General features: G+C 42.7%; 2 protein-coding genes across 3 annotated transcripts; both read left to right on the forward strand.

Moving 5' to 3' along the window:
- Positions 1-347: 347 nt before the first annotated feature.
- socs3b (suppressor of cytokine signaling 3b) lies at positions 348-5,894 on the forward strand. Of its 2 annotated transcripts, none has more exons than XM_074619137.1 (3): positions 348-582; positions 1,955-2,300; positions 2,383-5,894. In XM_074619137.1, exons 2-3 carry the CDS (start codon positions 2,172-2,174, stop codon positions 2,923-2,925), a joined length of 672 nt encoding a protein of 223 aa, XP_074475238.1. In that variant the 5' UTR covers positions 348-582; positions 1,955-2,171; the 3' UTR covers positions 2,926-5,894. The 2 variants fall into 2 exon arrangements, with proteins under 2 accessions (XP_074475238.1, XP_074475239.1); XM_074619138.1 differs by lacking the exon at positions 348-582 and adding an exon at positions 624-1,858.
- A 12,422-nt stretch (positions 5,895-18,316) lies between these two features.
- Positions 18,317-21,327, forward strand: tha1 (threonine aldolase 1). Its single transcript, XM_074620091.1, has 7 exons — positions 18,317-18,662; positions 19,574-19,657; positions 19,738-19,826; positions 19,914-20,099; positions 20,194-20,331; positions 20,427-20,619; positions 20,844-21,327. The coding sequence occupies exons 1-7, from the start codon at positions 18,407-18,409 to the stop codon at positions 21,149-21,151; spliced, it is 1,254 nt and encodes a 417-aa protein (XP_074476192.1). The 5' UTR covers positions 18,317-18,406; the 3' UTR covers positions 21,152-21,327.
- Positions 21,328-21,914: the final 587 nt, after the last annotated feature.

Consider the following 21,914-nt stretch of genomic DNA (forward strand, 5'->3'; position numbering starts at 1 on the left):
TAGACACATACACATACACATACATATATATATATATATATATATATATAAATATATATGTGTATATGTGTATATGTGTGTGTGTGTGTGTGTGTGTGTGTGTGTGTGTGTTCACCTTGTGCATGAAGGGAACCCACCAGTACCAGGAAACTCAGCCCAGCAAAGGTCACGCTGATTATTTACTGGCAATCTGCCACCAAGTGGAGAGAGCGCGCGAGCACGTGCGTGTGCGTGTGCTCCCTCCCTCCCCTCCCTGTCCTCTCGCGCTCGCGCGTGCGTGTGTTTACTGGAAAGAAGCTCTGAACGGAGGAGGAGGAGCCTTACGAACATCGAGGCTTTACTCACTGGAAACAACCTCCAGTAACCTTCCTACAACACACACACGGAGACAGACGAGGAGCTGCAGAGGAGCACACATTCCTGCAGCTCAGGAGAAGAGAGAAAAAACACTGAAATACTTTTTGGATACTTTTTATTTTTTGGATTTTAATGCCTGAGTTAATAATTCATTTAGCACTACTCTCGAGTAGTTTGCATTGCTTTTCTTTTATTGGCGACGAGCGGCTGCAACATATCCGCAAGGTAAGTTATGGAGACGTTTTACGCACAAAAAGACGCACAAAAGACGCGCTTTACGCACAAAATAGACGCACTTTACGCACGGCTGCTATTTTACATTCTGCTTGGTGCAGTGCAGCCAATGTGATTTTTCTGCTGTTATGCATCAGTATGAATAGTGGACTTCCATTGCAGCAGCTCTCTGCACCGTTATGGCTGCTCCTGCTTCTGTCCCGGTCTTTAATTCCCTCTAGAGGGGATAAAACCGGACTAGACTAGACTAGAAGGGACACCTTTTTGAGTCCCAGTGAAACCGGAGAATGGAGCCTCTGTGGCTCGGCTCGAGCAGCAGCAGTGGGAATAAAGAGTTATTATTATTTAGTGGAGGAAAAAAAAAAAAAAAAAGCGCGCCTGCTGGACTCTTTCTCTCAGTGACCCCGTTTCTTGAAATCCCTTGTTGCGGTACAATCCGATCGAAGACAATTGAAAGCAATCAGGATCCAGTTGCTGTCTGGCTGCTGCACGGTGCAGCAGCAGCAGCAGCAGAGAGTAAGAGAGGATTCATTTAACCTAAATATAAACCTGCCTGCTCGGTCTTGCCTTATGCATTTGTCATAGTCGCCATAACTGCATTTTAATGTGCTCCAGTGTGCATGAAGTTTCATTATATATATTCAAGATTCACATATTGTCACAGGTACAAACGTGTGAAATACTTTTTTGCTGGGAAGCTGCATTAATAATAATAAGTTATATTACATTTACATTACAATTATAAAAGGAAATGCTTTGTACAAGGACATATTACATTAAGCACATATACAGGCATATTAAGAACATATACATTAAGAACATATACAGTATAAGATATATTTTTGTGTGAGAAGGTGTCGTATGAATTATCTATTTAAAAGTCTGATGGCCTGGGGGAAAAAACTGTTCCTCAGTGCTGGTAACTCACAATTTGGGAAACTCTTGCGAGATGGTTAAGTTTAAGTATTGACCTCGAATAGTTGCGCTGGAATTGCATACTAACAACTAATGTTATTTAGTACACTAAAACAGTGTGTGAGATTTATTAGTATGTCCGAAACCTTAGTACGAAGCCAATAGTACGCAAATCGCATACTAACACGCTATTTAGTACACTAAAACAGTATGTGAGATATTTAGTATGTACGCAAATTGCATACCATTTCCGGTGAAATAGTACAGTATTGCAATGCGCTAGCGACGACAAACGCTCATGACAGACGTTGACGGACAGCTCTGTAACGTCAATGACGATTTTAATTTAAGTGTAAGAATCAGTTAGCTATAGGCGTAATATAGCTCTTAAAGAACTCTTTAAAGATATATGTATATATAGATGATCATGTGTTCTCCCTGTCTCCAGCTGTGTTTAGGTGCTCTCTCCCAGCCCCTCTCTGGATGCATCAGATTCCTCTCCCCCGGGGCCCTGGACCCGGTGTGTGACCCCACCGCCCTCGCCCCTCTCCCCGTCTCCTTCCTCTCCAATTCCGCCAAACTCCTTCCCACCTGTCCACCTCGGCACTCCTGTACTGGGCCCCCTGCCTCTCGACCAGCGGGCGGAGGCAGGGGGCCATGGCGCCATGGTAGCCTTCGGCGGACGCAACCCCCTCGCCATGAGCGGCGTGACCCCTCCGGAGGGCAGGGTTCAGGGTGCAAACTTTACCCCGCATCACTACAAGCCTTTCAGCTCGCACGCACACTACCAGCAGGTCAGAAAAGCAGCTGTGTGTGTGTTATTGAAGTTTAAAAAATGGCACATAATAACAGCAGGTTTTTCTACCTTTTTTTCAGGTGATGCGTGCGTTGCGTAAGCTACAGGAGAGCGGGTTTTACTGGGGCGCTGTGGGGGGCCGGGAGGCCAGCTCCCTGCTGCGCTCTGAACCGCCCGGCACCTTCCTGATCCGCGACTCCTCGGACCACCACCACTTCTTCACCCTCTCCGTGCAGACATCTCGAGGAACCAAGAACCTGCGCATCCACAGCGAGGGAGGCGGCTTCTTCTTGCAGCCAGACCCCCAAAACACCCAAGAGCCCCCGCAGTTCGATTGCGTGCTGAAACTCATAGCGCACTACATGGGGAAAGGGCCGGACGCCGGACGGAGCAGAGAGGGGGCATGTGGGGGCAACCCGGAGAAGAAGGGGTGCAGCGTTTATCTGATCCACACCAGCGGAGAGAGGATTCCCTTGGAGCTGCAGCGGCCCCTCTCCAGTTCTCTCTCCACGCTGCAGCACATGTGCAGGAGAACCCTGAACAATCTGGGGGGGTCGGACCGAGCCGAGCAGCTCCCGCACACCCTCAGAGACTTCCTGGAGGAGTACGACGCTCCTATATGACTGACAGGAACCGCCGAGGTTCCACAGACCAGTTCTCAACGCGAGTATGCGCACCATCGGATGCTGACCAGAGTTAGCCTTAGATGCCAATGTGAGGTCAGTTTTTTTCAAGACGGACACCGTGTACCTAGAGTCTCCCCGAGGTCTGGGATGAGGATTTAGGTAACCAATGATTACCTCGTCCGTCCTGCCTTGCAAAAAAACACTGACCACTAATGTGAGTGGCAAGTGAAGCCAGAGGTCAGAGGTCAACGTTTCCTATGACTGACTCAGACGCAGAGCAGAGCCTCGTAGAAGATTAACCCGATTGGTCGATATTAACGACGACGTGATCAATACACACCGCCAGTGATCCCTGTGGGGTTTTAAGAAGAAAACCTCTCCTCTCCTCAAGTCAGCCTGACATTTACAACGCTTCGGATCAACGGACAGAAAGAAAGACGACAAAGAGCGGAAAGGTTCAGAGGGGGGTGAGGGAACAGAGAAAAAGGCAAAGTCCAAACGAGGGGCCCAAAGCAGAGAACGTACAGCATTTGTTTGTCTGAGTGTGTTTGTGTGTTGTGGTTGGCACACACATTTCCACTGCTGCTTCCCGCAAATGTTGCCTCATAGAGCGGGCGAGGAAGAGGGGTGGTCATGTACGCTCGCTCCACACACACACAAACACACACACACAGGTACAGCAGCATGTAGGTTTTTGTTAGCATCTTCTGCCGTTTGTTCTCCTCCGTTACCCTTTTCTTCCCTTTGCAAACCTTTTGACAGTGACAGAAAACAGACTGCTGTTGCCAAGACAAAAGCTTGTTACTGAGACAAAAGCCTTGGCACGACACCAAACAAAACAGCAGAACTTATTTTTATCCAGACTGGCTGGAAAAATGTCAGCGACACTGTAAAAACTCCTCGGGGAATGACGACAATGATGATCCAAGATATTCAGGAGGAGGGGGGGTGGTGAAGAAGGATTGAACCAAGGAGCAAGAAGAGCGGGAAATGGGATTAGGAAAGGGAAATTGAAGAGGACGGAGAGCTGGGAAGGGGGCGAGGGTAGGGGAGAAGGGGGAGGAGACATACTGGTATACAGCTAAACAAAAACATCAATGTGGAGGAAATGATGGGGCTCAACAGGACACTGCTCCTGTAAATATAAACGGTTCGCTAAGATGTGAAAAAGAAAGTTTGTCAGAGTTTTAACTCTGTCTTTTTAGACCAGTTCTTTAACATTATCATCTCTATTTCTTTTTGTGTATTGGTGTGTTTGAGTGTCTCTCTCCCTCCTGCTTTTCTGACATTGCCGCTCACGAAGGAGGAAATGAACTGGACTGTTTTAATCCCTGTAACTTTAGAAAGGTTTCTCTTCCCCGTATTACCTTCCATCGTTACCTCTGAACTGAAGCCAGCCCTGTCTCCTAGAAATGGAGTTCCCATACAACTAAACTGCTTCCTCCATTACGTTTGGAAGGAGCCGTATTTTGTTGCAGATTTATGTTTGTAATGATAGTCCATGTCGGGCCGCAGCAGGTGACGTAGTACAACGAGCAACCATTAAATAACCATTCGAGGTCAATGGCTGCGTCCGAAATTGCATACTATGCACTACATATTCAATATCGTTCACGCTTTTGTGTGAATAAACAGTAGTATGTATTTTTTCGGACGCACTGTAAATTGTTTCCACGTCACTTCCTGAGAGCCTCCTTGCAGGTTAAAAGTTGCGTAACCATGGTAACCCGTATCAACCTCATATGACCAAACGATGATTTGTGAGAAGTCTGAACTAGTTTAAAAACTATATTAACCCCTATAGTTAACTAATACTTACACTTAAATTAAAATCGTTATTGACGTTACAGAGCCGTCCGTCAACGTCTGTCATGAACGTTTGTCGTCGCTACCGCATTGCATTGTGGGATATTTATGCTGCCGTAGTGTCCAGCGTTTGCATACTGTAATATTTCACCGGAAATGGTATGCAATTTGCGTACATACTAAATATCTCACATACTGTTTTAGTGTACTAAATAACATGTTAGTATGCAATTTCAGCGCAACTATACAAGGTCAATACTTAAACTTAACCATCTCGCGAGAGTTTCCCAAATTGTGAGTTAGCTCCTCGACATGACCATGAACGTTACGTGGTATAATAACGAGTATAACAAGCGAGAAAGTCCACACTGGGCGGATGGGAGGGGTGGAGGACTTTCACCCAGGAGACCGCTGTTCGTGAAACTAAAACTCAACATTTTCGTAGGTAGCTGCTGTTTTTTTACTAAACCTAACTAAGTAGTTTTGTTGTGTTTTATTTCAATTTACAGCGTTAACCACATTTTTAAATTGCGACCGTGATCCAGGAGAAAACACATTTCTCTCTAAACGTAATAGAGAAAACAGTTTAGTTGTATGGGAAAGTCATTTTTTAGGAGACGTGGCTGCAGGAGTTGGTTTTGTCTGTCTGAATGTCAAGGGAACACAAGACTTCCTTAAAGTGATTCTTTAACAAAAAGCCTTTTGTAAAACAAAGATTTGATCATTTTGTTGTCTGTGTTTGACCAGTGCTCATACTTACCTGTGATCCATATTGGAGTGGTAGCCTTTTTCACATCATTAAACTGTGATCTCATGTGGCCACTTGAGACAAGAGCGCTGAAATATTACCATAGTGATACTTTATTTTTATTTTTTTTGGTCAAATCTCAGTCTTATTTTCTCACATCAACACCAAGTTTGTTTGTTTTTTACATGTGTTGCACCATTGGACCACACATGTATGTGAATCATTCTGTCTTTTGTAAAGACTCTCTCGCAAAAAGGCTGGCCACTAGTCTGGCAAAATACAAGCTGTAATATCTGAAATGACAAAGCATTACAAGAAAAAAAAATAAATGAAAAGGAAACGTTGCACATATTTATATTTCTAAAATATTTCAATAATTTATATTAAAGAGCACTATTTTTACAAAAGTCAATGCATTTTGCCCTGTGTGTTTGTTTCTCTTTCCTCTCTTACTTCACTGAGTCAATATTGACTGCTCTAACTTACCGTAATGTATTGTTAAAGCAGTATTGCAGCAATGCCCGGCCTCAAGGCCAGATTATTACCTGATTTGTTTCCTAGTTAAACAAAGCGCTGTTTATTTAGTCGGCAGGCTTTGTAAAGAGCCGCGCCGCCGCTATACGTTCATCATAGGGTTAAAATTACTGCAATCATCACTTCTTGTTTTCTTCGCTATAGAGCATTGTGGGTAAATTCCAGAGAACGTATAGGAAGGGGCGTGGGCTCGATTTGTTAGACATGCCCTGCAGATGTACACAACACTCAGTAACAAAGGGATTCCCAGAAGCACGCAGTTACACACACACACACACACACACACACACACACGCACACACACTTTGACACAGCAGTTACTGTGTGGAGAGCTCACTTTGGGCTGGACCTAACTGGAAAGGAATGCAGCTGGGTTTTATACATCCTGCCCGAGGGGCTGTGAGTGAGGATGGTGTCCTCTAGAGAGAGTGTGTGTGTGTATGTGGATATATGTGTGTGTGTGTGTGTGAGGTCAAATAGGTGAAAGGGTCCACGTGGAGGAGATTTATGACGGTCTGTGGTTTTAGTGTGCAGCCAATGCACTGTGTGTGTGTGTGTGTGTGTGCGTGTGCGTGTGTGTAGATTGCTGTTGGTAAAATTAAGCAGGAGGTGAGTTTCTTCATTTCTATATGCCACACACACACACACACATGCACACACACACACACACACACACACACACACACACACACACACACACACCTACACACAGTTCCCATTCCCTGCATACCTAGTGTTCTGTCTGAGGCTGGCTTCCAGGAAATGGGGCACTTTAATTGAGTTGAGTTTTTACGGCTTGACTGGTGATAGTGTGTGTGTGTGTGTGTACGAGAGAGAGCGAATGAGGTGTCTTTGTGTGAGTCTATGTGTGTGTGTGTGTGTGTGTGTGTGTGTGTATGTATGTGAGAGAGAGAGAGAGAGATGGGGGACTCCACCTGAAGAGACTAGAATTAAAAAAAAAAGCAAAATGATGCAGAAAGAGCACCGAGTTCAGCTCAGAAATATGACGTGAAAGTGAAGACAGTTTTTAAGTAGAGACGGGTAATAATACAGTGTGTATATATATATATATATATATATATATATATATATATATAATGCATCACACCATTCACCATGCCCCTATGGTAGATAAGACATGATGCAGTGCCCTCTAGGGTGGCCTTAAGTGGAGAAAACATGATAAAGTACCCTCTAGGGTGCCCTTTCAGTCTAGAAAACAAGATCCTTCTCCTTCCCAATAGAGAAAACGTGATGCAGTGCCATCTAGGGTGCCTTCCAGTAGAGAAAACGAGATGCAATGCCTTCTAGGATGCCCTTAAGTGGAGAAAACATGATAAAGTACCCTCTAGGGTGCCCTTTCAGTAGAGAAAACAAGATGCATCTCCCTTTCAGTAGATGAAACAAGATGCAGTACCCTCTAGGGTGCCTTTCAGTAGAGAAAACAAGATGTAGTGCCTTCTAGGGTGCCCTTAAGTGGAGAAAACGTGATGCAGTTCCCTTCCAGTAGAGGAAACGTGATGCAGTGCCTTCTAGGGTGGCCTTAAGTGGAGAAAACACGATAAAGTGCCCTCTAGAATGGCCTTAAAATTGAGAAGCTGCGATGAAGTGCCATGTAGGCCTGCCCTACATGCTAGAAAACCTTCAGTGCGTTGGTGCCCCACCGCATGCAGCTGGTAAACCTTTTTTATTTTTTTTGTCGCCCTGCCCCTCAGACAGCCTGAGTCCGCCACTATCTGGATACAAGCCAGCCACAGAGCTCTGTGGAAGTGCAACGTTTAACAACTGTTTTTACAGCTTACCTCAGTGCAGGTAATTACAATGATTCAAAAGCTCTGCTCCATAGTTCCTTATTTTTGCTATGACACTTACAGGAAAATATGTGTGTCGAAAGTTGCTGTTTGTACGCTTGTGTGTGTGTGTGTGTGTGTGTGTGACTATATTTGTTTATGGGAGGAAGACTGAGCAATTACAGACAAAAAATGACGTAGATGAAGAGACAAACAGAAATGAGTGAGCCTTCTTCCCAAAATCCAACCAGAATAATCCAGTTTTACACACAAACACACACATTGTCTAAATAAGCCAGCTCAGCTCAATATGACTCATTTTATGTTCCCCATCGTTGCCTGGTTAGCGGGGCTGGAATATTTTTGCCTGTATCCTGACTTCTTCGCTCCTCTCGTGAATCTCACACACTCATAGAAAGTCTTTCCACCGTGATTCATTTTTTCGGGTAATGACTTGCTGCTCAACAGTTGTCAACAGCGTCCCAGCGGCCAAGCACAACACCCAGAAACAACTGAGCTCGGCTGCTTGGAGTCTTTTCAACAATCAAAACTAAAGTTTGTCTCCTCATAGCTTCGAGATGAGGAAGCAAGTTGAGCAATGAGGACGAATGTTTTCGAACTGATAACATTCTTGCAGTCTGATTCAAATCTGTGTGTTAATAACAGTTTCATTTCACTTTTGAGTCGGTGCCAATGTCAACGGTGTGAAGCCTAGAAGGTGGAAAGAATATTAAAGGTTTTAGGAGTATACCCTTGCAACGAGCAACTCACAGTGGTCTTCCAGGAAGGAGCTCCGGTTTGCTGATTATTCCTTCCAGGAAGGCTTTTTGTTGGCTGATCTGCGTTTATAGGAAAGACGTTTGGTTGGCCCATCAGCTCGAGTATTGTCACAGCCGCTTCTGATAAAGCCAGACCAGCTTCCAGGAAACCAGAGATTTACCCTCCAGCATTCCATCATTCCTCCACCATCAGCGCACAGAGGGAAAGAGAGGGAGCAGGAGGGGTATAACAGGGACATGGATCAATAAAAACCATATGGGAAGCATACAGATAGCACTCAAAAACGTCTGCATGTATGTATTTATGTGTGTGTGTGTGCACGAGGCTGTAAAGACAGTCTTGACCTGCACTCACTGACCAGCTCATTGTGACACATTCAAACCACAATATTTTTCTAAGCTGACTCCACCACCATCCCCCCCTACACACACACACTCTGCAGCATTTGAGAGTCATTGTGACTAACTCAAATCATCACTGAAATGATTTTCCCGTAACACCTGGATAGCCTAGCGGATGGGCGTGCCTCTGCTGTTACTGGCTGTTAGAACAAAGACCTGGGATGACCTGAAACGTACAAAACAGGTTGTAAAAGTGCAGTTGGTGTTGTGGTAGACACAGTCGCATTGTTTAACAGGAGGTGGATTTCTGCTGCTGTTTTTTGCTCTCCATTCACAGCTGCGCGAGCGAGCGTAGCGGCGGAGATGCCAAATGACTTACTGTAACGGCATGGACTCGGACCAAACCCTTCCAACACTCTCAGGTGTCACTGTGTCCCCTCAGCCAGCAAACAAGCAAGACTGCATCCTATTTGAACTTGAGACTGCAGCAGACACACACTTGTGCGTAAGAGCACTAGCATATGCACATACATATGTGGTGAGTAAGGGGTTTTTGGTTACGAATGATTGGCAACGCCCATGAGTACGATGGAGTATTATGTCCACATTGAGGAAAAATAAAGAAATCTGAGATATCGAGAATAAAGTCATAATATTATGAGATTAAAGTCATTGGTTTACGAGAAAAAAGACGTAATATTATGAGAATAAAGTCATAAGTTTATGAGAAAAAAAGTCATAATATTATGAGAATAAAGTCGGAAGTTTACGAAAAAAAAAGTTGTACTATTATAAAGTCATGTTTACGAGAATAAAGCCGTAATATTACGAGAATAAAGTCATATGCATCTTGTGAAGTTATACTTTAGTATAGGTTTCACAAATAACCAAATACTTCATCTTTTGGTACATCAGCACCACATTATCATCAGTATCAGGACCTTGCAAAGATTGTGCCAGAAACTGCTTTTCTTCTGAAAAAAGAACCACACGGACCTGATGGGGAAATTACCTCTTTTGTGGAGGTGGAAATTACCTTTTTGCTCGTAAAGTTATGACTTTATTCTCGTAATATTACGAAATAGTATGACTTTATTCTCATTAAGTTACGACTTTTTTCTCGTAATATTATGACTTTATTCTCGAAATCTCCGATTTTTTTCCCCTCAATGTGGCCATAATACTCCGTCGTACATGAATTACCTACAATCATGGGAGAAATACTCCTTTAAGAAAATGCAACAGTGCTACAAATGAAAGTAATGCATTCACAAACTGTTTTAATAGTTAACGATTATTAGTTAAATAAACTCAAGTGACAAATGTAAAAGAACTCATTGTGAGAAGAGTCACGCTCAGTTCCTAAAATAACATTGACACTTGCATCTCCAGTTTTGTTTTTATTGTCTAAGATCAACTGACAAAAGAAAGACAGAAAGAGAAACAAACGATAGAAGGAATGAAATGAAGCGAAGACGCAAAACAATTGAGGTAAGAAGGAAAGTAATCCGGTCTTACGGGAAGGTGTATAAATAGCACTACACTACAAAAACATTCCACGTGTCATGAGTTTGCATCTTTTCATGTGTCATTTGTACGGCACGCAACAAAACTATGGTCACCTGACGTCCGCAGTTAGGTTTAGGCAACTAAATCACTTAATTTTAGGAAAAACGTCATGGTTGGGGGCTTGAAATAAGTACGTGAACTATAAATACGTACAGAAACTACGTAACATAAGTATGGAAAACACGTCACAAACGTAACTTACAAAACAGAACGCCGGTCTCGAACACCGGTCTCCTGGTTAAAAGTTGTATGTTTGTTGGACACATGGAAGGATGCATTTTAATGTTTGTTCATTTTCAGTTTCTTTATGCTTATTTTATCCTATTACGTTATAAAGGCGATTCCGGTAAGAAGTAAAGACGATCGGTAAACATATCTGTCGTGTCTTCCCAAAGAAGGAGCGTGTCGTACGGATTTATTGTTTAGCACCTGACTGACAAGGACACTTTGTCAGTTTGTTAATGTTTCATTTCTTACTATAATTGTCAAGAAGTGACTTTATAATGTAGTTTCATAGTTTTTGCTTGTGAATGGTGAAGAGTGAATGGTATGTGTGTGTAAGCGAGCAAACCTACCAGCATCCTTTTCTCAAAATAAACACTGTTTTTTCTCATAGTATTCAGGGACGTTTTGAAGGCACAGATTAGTGGATAGATTTCAAACTTGGATACAGAATTTAGACACTAAATATAGATAAATAGTGGAGGCAATAATAGTGCACTATGTAGTAAATAAGGAGGCATTTTGGACACAGCACATGATTGTCAGCACCAGATTGCGTTGTAATCCATCCAGCTGTTGAGTTTTCACTCAAGAGGGTGATGTTAACCTGCTGATGCTGATGGAGTACAAAATCAGGGAATCACTAGGATTCATCCTCTGAGGAACATGAATGTCTTAACCTGCTGGTGGCGCTAGAGGAAAAATCAGGGACTCACCAAAGTCAGTAGAATTCATCCTCTGAGGAACATGACTGAACAAAATGTCATGACAATCCATGTAGTAGTTCTTGAGATATTTTACTAAAAAACAAAAATCCTCAGCCTCATGGTGGCGCTAGAGGAGATGTCAGGGGCTCACCAAAGTCAGTAGGGTTCATCCTCGGGGACCATGAATGTCAGAACATAATTTCATGGCAATTCATTGAATAGGTGTTGAGGTATTTCAGCCTGAACCAAAGTGGTTTCCACTTCTGTTTACCTGCCAGCACACACACAAACCCTGTCTATCTATAAGTCAACTTTACTACAGCAGTAGTATGGGATTGTGAGGATGTCGGTCTCTGGCCGTGAGTCAGTTACATAATAAAGAGGCGGCTAACATCAAAGCGGCTCCGCTGCCCTTTGGCGTTTCCTTATCAATACTCCACACTGGATCAAATCATTAACCGACTCCCCGAGGCTACACGTGCAGCACCAGCTGATCAGAGTCAGATAAAGATCTTTAAACCAAAACAGATTTTGTTTCACTCGATTTTAAAAAGGTTTTCATAGCAAATTAAATCCGACAGAAGCCGTCAATCCAAAACTGGACGTTTTGAATACGAACAGCGGCGCTTTTTTCTGCCAATAACTGGCTCTGTTTTGTTTCAACAAGGATCCAATCGGATTAAACTGGCCTCAATGCTGCACCGAGTCCTTTCAGCCATTGCCATAATATAACAAATGGCACTTCTCAGGCTCAGTGAGTGTGTGTTTGCATACTTAAGTGATTGTGAGAACAACCCGCTCATTAAAAACTAATCATTACGCTATTTAAATACTCCATTCCCTGCAATAGGTGGACACATAAACACCATCTCTCTGTGTTTTTAATGTGACGGATTGTTCCTGAAAGAAGGAAACAGGGGGTCCGCTGTGTGTGTGTGTGTGTGCATAACAGCATCTGAATGCAGGAGCCAATCAGAGAGCGGTATAGACACTGAGCCCCCCAAGTACTGCTGGTTTATAGGGCTCAGCTTCAGAGAAGTCACATGACTTCCCAGAGAGAGAGAGAGAGAGAGAGAGAGAGAGAGAGATGGAGAGAGAGAGAGGGAGAGGAGTGGGCAATGTGGGAAAGGGTGAAGAGGAGGAGGAGGAGGAGTGAAGAGAGGGTCAGGAGGGTGACAGGAACGCTGCGAGGGGTGAACTGAAGGTCTGGTAAATGAATGGAGAAAGGAGAAAGGAGGTAGAAGAAAGAGAGATGCGACTGTTCTCGGAAGTGAAATTGTACATGCGGGTGATGGTCTATAATTACAGCTGAATGAACAGAACGACTGAGAGAGGAGAAGTCAGTGTGAGTGGATGAATGGAGGGTGAGATGAATGAGGCGATAGTGGCTGCCGTTGATTACTACAGCGGGTAATCTTGATGGTCTGGTTAACCCTGCCTCATACTGTCATACAATAACTACCTTCACCACAGAGCTTAAAGGGACAGTTCACCCCAAAAAAAAGTTCTCATAAACCACATGTGGTGGATAATTAATGCGTAGACGTTCTGAGGCTTCGATGGAAGTGAATTAAATTTAGTTTTGAGCACTCAAAGCATTTTTAAATCCTTTGTGTCTTTCTATAGAAGCAATTTTCTGATTACTATGATCCATCTGTTTTCACTGGGACTATTTATTTGGGAGAAAGTGGTTCCAATGAAAACTGTAAGTGAAGTGATTTTTCAAACGTCATTTTTCAAAACTCGGAGGACCACTATGATGTAATTCCATTTGCTTCCATTGAATCGGGGTGGAGACGGGGCTGGCTTAAGGCATATGCCATATAGGCGGTCGTCTAAGGTGCCACTTTCCTCATTTTCTGCCTAAAGGTAAGAAAGAAAGAAAGAAACACACTTTTTATTTATTTAATTTAATTTATGCAATTAACATGACTTAAAATGTATCCTAACTTTGGAGCGTTATTTAACATCCTTCCCAACAAGCTATCATGACATGGTTGGTACCAATGGATTCCTTGGATTGTCCAGTTTCATTTAACTCTAAAACTGAAAAAAAGAAAAGAATGTGCTAACATCTGGCGGGCCAAATCGAACCTGATGATGGGCCAACTCTGGGTCCTACTTTGGGCAGCCTTTAGAGTGACTTCCATCTTTGTTGCAACAGTTTAGGGGGTGGGGGCACTTTCCTGTTTCAACACGACAATGCCCACATTGTACACAGCGAGGTCCATAAAGAAAAGGGTTTCCGAGATTGATGTGGGAGAACTGGAACGGCTCTCTGACCTCAACCCCGTCAAACACTTTGGGGATGAACTGGAGCATTGTCTGTAAGCCCGGCGTTATCGCCCAACATCAGCGCTCCACCTCACTGATGTTCTTGAGACTTGCAACAACACATTATGTAATAACCAAATTTTGTTATTACAAAATGTGAGTTTTCATTCATAAGAATCATTATAACATTATAACAACGTTGTTTATTTTATGCATTCCAGAATAAATCATACTGATTCAAAATTCATTAATTTTTAAACATGTCTGTAATGTATTTTGGTTAAAGTCCATGTATTGATTTATAAGCGTTGCCTTATATTCAGTTCTGTAGCTGACAGGAAGCCAGTGTAGTGACTTAAAGGAACAGTGTGTAGCATTTCTATCAGCAGAAATAGAATATAATATTCATAACTATGTTTTCTTTAGTGTATAATCACCTGAAACTAAGAATTGTTGTGTTTTTTGTTAGCTTAGAATGAGCCATCCTACTTCTCCGACATGCTTGTGAAACTGCGGAAACGTGAGCCGCAGAGTGTGAAACCGTGGTACCACCAGCCGCCGTCTGACTTCCGTTGCTCCTAAAGTTGTGTTATTATGGTAAGGATGGCCTCTGAGGCGATGCGAACGGTGTTATCATGACTCTCGTTACCACAGTCTTGGAAAGAGAGAAGTGAGCAGAGGGGTACTCAGTTGGTTGCAATCTGCAACCACACCACTAGATGCTGCCAAATCCTACACACTGTACCTTTAAGAATCGGGGTGATGTGACCCTCTGAAATTTTGGTCCCTGTAAGAACTCCAGCAGCTGCATTATGAACAAGTTAAAGCTTTTTGATGGTCTTTTTTTTTTTTGCGAAGCACTGTCAAAATTTAGACGGAGTCAACTATAACGCCAAGTGGGAGACCCAACCCTGTACCATGCCGAAATGGGTAATAGACCAGCCTGTCCACTAGAGGATAGCATGTTTTAGCGTTCTGCTTCACCAAGGCATGAATATTACACTTGTGTATTAAGGTGCAGTAACAGCAGGGGGCGACACAACCACTCACTTAGGATTAAGCAACTAAACCACTGAATTAGGTTTAGGAAAAACGTCATGGTTGGGCTTAAAATAAATACGTAAACTAAATAAAATACGTACGAAAACAACGTAACGTAAGTACGGAAAACATGTCACAAACGTCACTAAAAACAAGAACTACCCCGAATCTGCTTTGGAAAAGAAGGAATTTAGCCTCCCCTATATCTTAAGAGCAATGTGTGTGTGTGTGTATGCGCGTGTGTGTGTGTGCGTGTGTGTGTGTGTGTGTGTGTGTGTGTGTGTGTGTAGTAAAGCATGTCCACATGGCCCATGACATATGAAGTAGGTGGGGGGGGAATAGTGTGAAATGTGAACCAGATGTTACTCTTGTTTCGCAGGCACTGATGTCGACACCTTTACACTGCAGAGGGAAATGTGTGTGTGCGTGCTTGTGTGTGTGTGTGTGTGTGCGTCTTTGGTGTGTGTATGAGAAACCTCATTTGAGGGAAGGCTTCCCATAAACACCTGTTTTGTTCCGGTTAATATCTCTCGTCATGGTGAAGAAATGATGGCCTCAGTGAAAGAGGAGAGAGAGAGAGAGAGAGAGAGAGAGAAGAGGGGGGTCACCTCCATTCCCCTCCTTCTGTGAAAGAGAAGAGCTCATGTGGGATGAACACATTCGTTTATTCATTCGGCCCGTCTATTTTCAGCCCAGTGGGTTTATGGTTATTGGAAAGGCGTTGCCGTCTCGCTCCTTCCCAGAAGGAGTCAATATTTCTCCCTCTCCTTCATTTCTCCCTCTCTGCCTCTTTTTTTTTTTTTCTCTAATTCAATATTTTCTCCAAAACACCGCTCTCCACCACGCACACAGGCAAGGAATGCTGGGAGGCATTTGAGAGAAACAAAACAGACAAAAGTGTGAGGTTACAGAAGCCAACAGTGATCCCGGAAAAACTCCTTCCCAGGACGCCGTCGTCTCTCCCACTTTCTCCTTCTCATCACAGCCTCCCTCCTCCACATCGCTGCTCCAGCGTTGCTTACAGATGCATCTTTATCTCTCTCCGTTCACGGCTCTTGTGGGGCTCTCGAGACCGACTGTGGCCTTTTTTACGACGCTGATGTTTGCTAATGACTTTTAATGACGACTTGTTATGGCTCATAAAAGCCGGCTCTGTTACTGGCAATATCAACTTTAACTACAGTACGGTGCGGTCCTGATAACACACACTGGGACTTTTATCGGGTGATTAACATCAGACAAGACAGCATGAGTATGCATGTGAGGGGGAAGTGTGTGTGTGTGTGAGGGGAGGGAGATTTGAATGTAGTGTTAGTGGGTCAGAAAGACAAAGTGAGTGAGGGAGGGAGGAAGGGGTTGTTTTGTAATGAGTGCACCTCCCTTTTAGCCTAATCTCAGTCCACGGCAGATAAATTCCCACAAGTCTTCACCTCTAAATATTGACTTAGTCCGAGAGACACGAGGGAGCCGATAAAAATAGAGGATAGAGCTGGATATAACCAGTTCAGTTTGGGCCCCATCATGTCCTGTGTTTGTGTTAAGGCTGTCAAAGGTAACGCGTTAACCCAATTTGATCTTTCGGAGGTTGTAGCGGGCTCAGTTTTAAAGCTAGAGTGAAGATACTGGTATCATATGAAAGTAGAAAACTTGAGGAATCCAGTGGTTGAAGCAGGTTAAATAAAATTACGCTAAATTTTGGCGAGGAAAAACTGTCATGGCCAGTTCCAAAGGGGTCCCTTTGACCTCTGACCTCCAGATATGTGAATGAAAATGGGTTCTATGGGTACCCACGAGTCTCCCCTTTACAGACATGCCCATTTTATGATAAGCACATGCAGTTTTGGGTAAGTCATAGTCAAGTCAGCACACTGACTCACTGACAGCTGTCGGACTTGAGTTTGCGATTTGAGCATATGTTTTATGCTAAATGCAGTACCTGTGAGGGTTTCTGGACAATATCTGTCATTGTTTTTGTTGTTAATTGATTTCCAATAATAAATATATACATACATTTGCATAAAGCAGCATATTTGTCCACTCCCGTGTTGATAAGAATATTAAATACTTGACAAATCTGCCTTTAAGATTAATCGCGATTAAATATTTTAATGGATTGACAGCCCTAGTTTGTGAATGTAGTGCTTTAACCTCCTTTCTCGCTCTCCACAATAAGATAAATGGATGATGGATGACAGCGAGGTGGAATTAGCTTTACGGCTCAGAGCAGGGATAAAGGTCAAGCCAAAAGCAGGTTTGCGACCCCTGAAGAATCTGAGGGTGTCACAGTTATTTCAGAGCACTTGAGGCGTAAACATATCATACACACAGATGCACAGAGAGACGTTTACGCACATGCATGCCTCACTCACTGGGGCGGATTAACGCAGGACACGGTGAGAGTTAAATCTACCACATAAAACATGACGCATTCTGACTGAAGATAATTGTGGAAAAGTAGAGGAATGTGTCTGAGAATATTTTAAGGGGAAATTCAGAGGGCCATTGTAATAGTGTGAGATGATCTGTGCGTCTATGTGAATATGAATATGTTCATTATTTAACACTGAGAAAAGATTCTTACCATTGTTTTCTGTGCAAGCACACCAATGCTTCAAATAAGTAAAGGAAATGAATCGCCAACTATTACTGTTACTGGATATCTTTGGGTTTGGTCATTTAAAGAGGTCACATTGTCTTCTAGTCCAGTCCTTCCCAAAGACTGTCGAGACCCACAGGTGGGTCGCAGGAGATTTAATTAGGGTCGCTAAATAAATTTGAATTTCTTCCATAGTCTTTTATTCAACATTTATATCTGCAGTTCACCTCTGAGCCACACGAGGGAGCCTGAATGTTCGTATTGTTCTGATCATTGTAGCCTTCTTATAAAATATGAAAGGCTAGCGTACGATCTGTTTGTTTTACTGAAAGAAACAAGAGCCTTTTAACTCCACCTAAATGTATTTATTTGATTTATACCCCCCCCCCCATCCATTAAATAAGCAGAATTAATTTCATAAACAATTAAATTTACACATTTAAATCCAATAGAAACATAAACGAAACATGTACAAAAAAAAAAAAAGGAAAACGGAAAGGACCAAAAACACAAAAAGATAGGTAAATTAAAAATACTTATAATAAATAAATAATAAAAAAAAAAAACCTAAGTATAAATTGTGAATTATATGTAATATGAGGTCAGCAGTTTAAAACTTCAATGTCAGTGGTATCCATTTTTTCTATATGGATTAAAAAAGGTCTCCATATAGCATAACATTTCTGAGCACACCCTCTTGTAGTATAGCGAATCATCTCCAGTACCAAAAGACTGTAGTGTTATTTTGATTGCAATCTGTAGATGAAAGAAATCAGAATATGTGAATTAATGGATTATGTTACTAAGAAGGCTCCAGTTTTGAAATAACAAGATTTGCAGTTTCAATTAATTATCCAATTATCAGAGCAGTTTGCTATTTGAGTTAATATGCATTATAATTAGCTTTATTAGAATAAAGGCGCCCTCTTGTGGTCAACACTGCTCTGTGCACCCTGATGGGCTGATCGGTGATCCATTAACTCTCCTTGCAGTCAATGATTATCGATTACAACACCGATTCAAAGTTCAATACATAAACAGCTCCTGATCATGGTTATAGGAGCAGCATAATGTCTCTGAAGACGTTTCCCTGCAGAGTTTTGTTGAGATGTTTGAACCCCGGTGTCTCGGTGGGACGGAGCTCCGCGCGGGGCTACTACAACAACACCGGGAAGCCCAGAGACCCGCTGCCGGGCGGAGCGACTCGCGGCCGGCTGGTGGACCTCCGCAGCGACACGGTGACCAAACCGGGGCCGGCGATGAGGCAGGCGATGGCGGAGGCCGAGGTCGGAGATGACGTCATGGGAGAAGACCCGAGTGTTAACGGTCAGAGCCGAAGATGACGTAGTGATCAAATCAGGAACCTGATTTATTTTATTTATTTTTTATTGAACAAATTCAAATTTACAAACAACATGGCTCATAGATTATTGCATTAAAGTAAAAGGACAAGGTGCATACAGAATAAGAACAAATAAAATATGTAAAATTATACATGAAAATAATAATACATTAAATTAAGGGCTAGGGCTTTACCTGTGTTACAGCAGCAGGTTATCCAGGCAATGCACCAGAACAGTAAATAAAATGTACTTATCAACACTAGAGAAATATATCTATAGAATACACAATATAAAGAATATTAGAATACACGATATACATACCCAACTACTACAACTCGTATATATATATACAAATAAAAAGTATTTATATATAAAAATATATATACATTAACAAAGAGTGCAAGTTACAATGTTTTGTTTTTAAATAAAAATTAAATGAGGTAGAATTTTCCTGAAAAAAAATTATAATTATGAATTCATCATTTAAAAAAAAATAATAATAATTTGTGTGAGCTAATAGTAAAATGATGTTGATATCAAGTGGTAGCTCTGGGTCGTCAGTTAGTGTGGAAAAAAACATAAATGGTAAGCGCCTGGCAATGACTTGTATTGAAGTAAATGCAATGGAAAGGGGGAGGGAGAATATAACATGTAGTGGCTGAATGTTATCAATAGCACCTTTTTAAAAAGTAGTTTTAATTAAATCAAGGACTGGAATAGATCTAATGAAATAGCTTGATAGATAATTATTCATCGGAAAATAATAATAATATGTTTGTATATATATATAATATTCTACTGTATGTTGTAGTTCAATATGAATGCATGCACACCTGCATCTTTACTTGTGAAATACTACCTAAATCGTGCAATATTTCACACTAATTTCTGCAGAGTTACAGGAAATTGCAGCTGATATGTTCGGGATGGAGGCCGCACTGTTCGTTCCCTCTGGAACCATGAGTAATCTCATCGCAGGTGAGCATTTATCTGCAGAGACTGAATCCACTTTAATAAGGTCATAATGGTCATAAATGTGCACACGTTTCATTCTGCAGTGATGGTGCACTGCAGGGAGCGGGGCGACGAGATGATTGTGGGAGATCTGTCCCATTTACACGTCTATGAGCAAGGAGGCAGCGCACAGGTGAGTGTACGAGAGCAGCAGACACCTGTGGTCAGGCCCAATGCGGTGCATTCATCATACAGAGTGTGTGTTTGTGTGTTGACACAGCTGGCTGGTGTCCACCCCACCACGGTGACCACCCTCCCCGATGGATCATTTGACTTGGAGCAGCTGGAATCGAAGATCCGCCACGGTTACCCCGACCCCCACTTCCCCCGCTCGCGCCTCATATGTGTGGAGAACACACAAAACATACAGGGAGGGCGTGTGCTGCCGCTGACATTCCTGCAGGAGGTGTGTGTGTGTGGAGATTTGTTTTCTAATAAAACTTGTATGTCAACATGTGAAAGCAGCTGTGATACACAGGTTTGGTTTTTCTGTCTCTAAGGTTCGTGCTCTGGCAGATAGATATGGTCTGGCAGTCCACATGGATGGAGCCAGGGTGATGAACGCCGCTGTGGCCCAGGGGGTGCCTCCATCCACCATACTGCAGCACACACACACCGTCAGTGTGTGCCTCTCCAAGGTGGGACTGCAAACACACACACACACACACACAGAATGGACCTTAACCCAAAGTAAAACTTCTCAAAGTCAAATGCACATTACGGTGTGTAACAGGGTTTGGGTGCCCCCGTGGGAACCATGCTGGCTGGACCCCAAGACTTCATCTCCCGGGCGGTGCGGTGCCGTAAAGCTCTGGGTGGGGGGATGAGGCAGGCTGGTATACTGGCAGCAGCTGGAAAACTGTCTTTACTGGAGATGGTAGGAAGACTGGAGGAGGATCACCGCAATGCAAAAACCTTTGCTGAAGGTGAGCAGCTCATATTTCAGTCTCTGAAAATTACATCATTAGAGGAACAGTATGTAAGATTTCTGGGAATCTATTAGCAGAAGGCAAGGCAAACGCCGTTACCAAGGTTTTGAACTCAACGTCTTGCGTTACTTAGAAAGGGAGGATTGAGCAACCACACCACTAGATGTCGGCAAACCCTACACACTGTACCTTTAACTGCCTGCTTCATCTCTTTTCTTCAGCTCTGCTCGACTGTGACGCTCCTCTGTTCGCTGTAGACATGGCCGCCGTGGAGACGAACATCCTGCGTTTCTGTCTACAGGAGTCCAGCTTAAGCCCCTCTGAGTTCTGCGCCCGCATGGGTCAGGTTGGCGAGGGAGAGGAGGCAGCGCTGGGACAGGGGATACAAGTTCTCATGTATCCCCATTTTGGAAATTCAGTACGGGCTGTGTGGCATCTTGGGATTTCCCCTGAAGACACCCAGCTGGCCATCCAGAAAATGCAATTTGTGGCTTCTGAGTTCTTGAAGGAAAAAGTCAGGATCCAGTGAAACCTGATGCTTCCCAAGATGTGTAGTCTAATCACGAGGACTGATCATTGAAAATGTACACAGACTAATCAAGAATGACATGGGACAAATACTGTACAACTGGAGTCACATGGGATATCTTTATATCAGTATTCATTTACATTTTTTGTAATTCTTATTAAATTTAATGAACCCACTGTCTCTTTGTCTTGTCTTTTTTTAGGTATATTTTATTAGAGAATCACAGTAGAGAGATGACAAGGAATTGGGCACCCCTGCTAAATTTTGTTTAATAGGAATATTTCTTTAATTTAAGCAGCATATCACATCTTTAGGTTTGTATTTATGTTTTTTTAAAGGCCCTGAAAAACATTTTTCCCAATCTCAACCCCTTACTATGAGCAATATCTTTCGTTTTTTTAATTTTTTTTGTAATAATCAGTTTATATCACAGAAGGCTAATCAAAACAATAAATATTCATGTTAAAGAAGCTGGAGCCAATAGATTATTGGCATTTTTGCTTTAAGATAAGTGACAAATGATTAATCGATTATTAAGAGAGTTTCACAAAAAAGAATAACTCATGGTCCACTAGCCTTTTCGGGAGCTGTTAACTGCATCTCACTTGTCTTCCTCAGCTAATGGGGTAGAGGACTGATGGTAGTAAGTGGACCTTGAGTAAAAACATTTTGTATAGTGTTTACTATATCAAGTATGTATTTTCTTGCATTTCAGTGTTTTAGTGAGGAGTTAATTCAATACTGCATCATACTGAGAGGCGTT

This window comes from Sebastes fasciatus, chromosome 20 (genome assembly GCF_043250625.1).
Source record: "Sebastes fasciatus isolate fSebFas1 chromosome 20, fSebFas1.pri, whole genome shotgun sequence".
NCBI classification, from domain to species: domain Eukaryota; kingdom Metazoa; phylum Chordata; class Actinopteri; order Perciformes; family Sebastidae; genus Sebastes; species Sebastes fasciatus.

Excerpts from the sequence above, each read along its gene's own strand:
- socs3b (XM_074619137.1), top strand. The coding sequence starts at position 2,172 with ATGGTAGCCTTCGGCGGACGCAACCCCCTCGCCATGAGCGGCGTGACC. Across the intron at positions 2,301-2,382 it reads CGCACGCACACTACCAGCAG|GTGATGCGTGCGTTGCGTAA; the intron begins GTCAGAAAAGCA and ends CCTTTTTTTCAG.
- tha1 (XM_074620091.1), top strand. The coding sequence starts at position 18,407 with ATGTCTCTGAAGACGTTTCCCTGCAGAGTTTTGTTGAGATGTTTGAAC. Across the intron at positions 18,663-19,573 it reads AGAAGACCCGAGTGTTAACG|AGTTACAGGAAATTGCAGCT; the intron begins GTCAGAGCCGAA and ends TAATTTCTGCAG. Across the intron at positions 20,100-20,193 it reads CGCTGACATTCCTGCAGGAG|GTTCGTGCTCTGGCAGATAG; the intron begins GTGTGTGTGTGT and ends TCTGTCTCTAAG.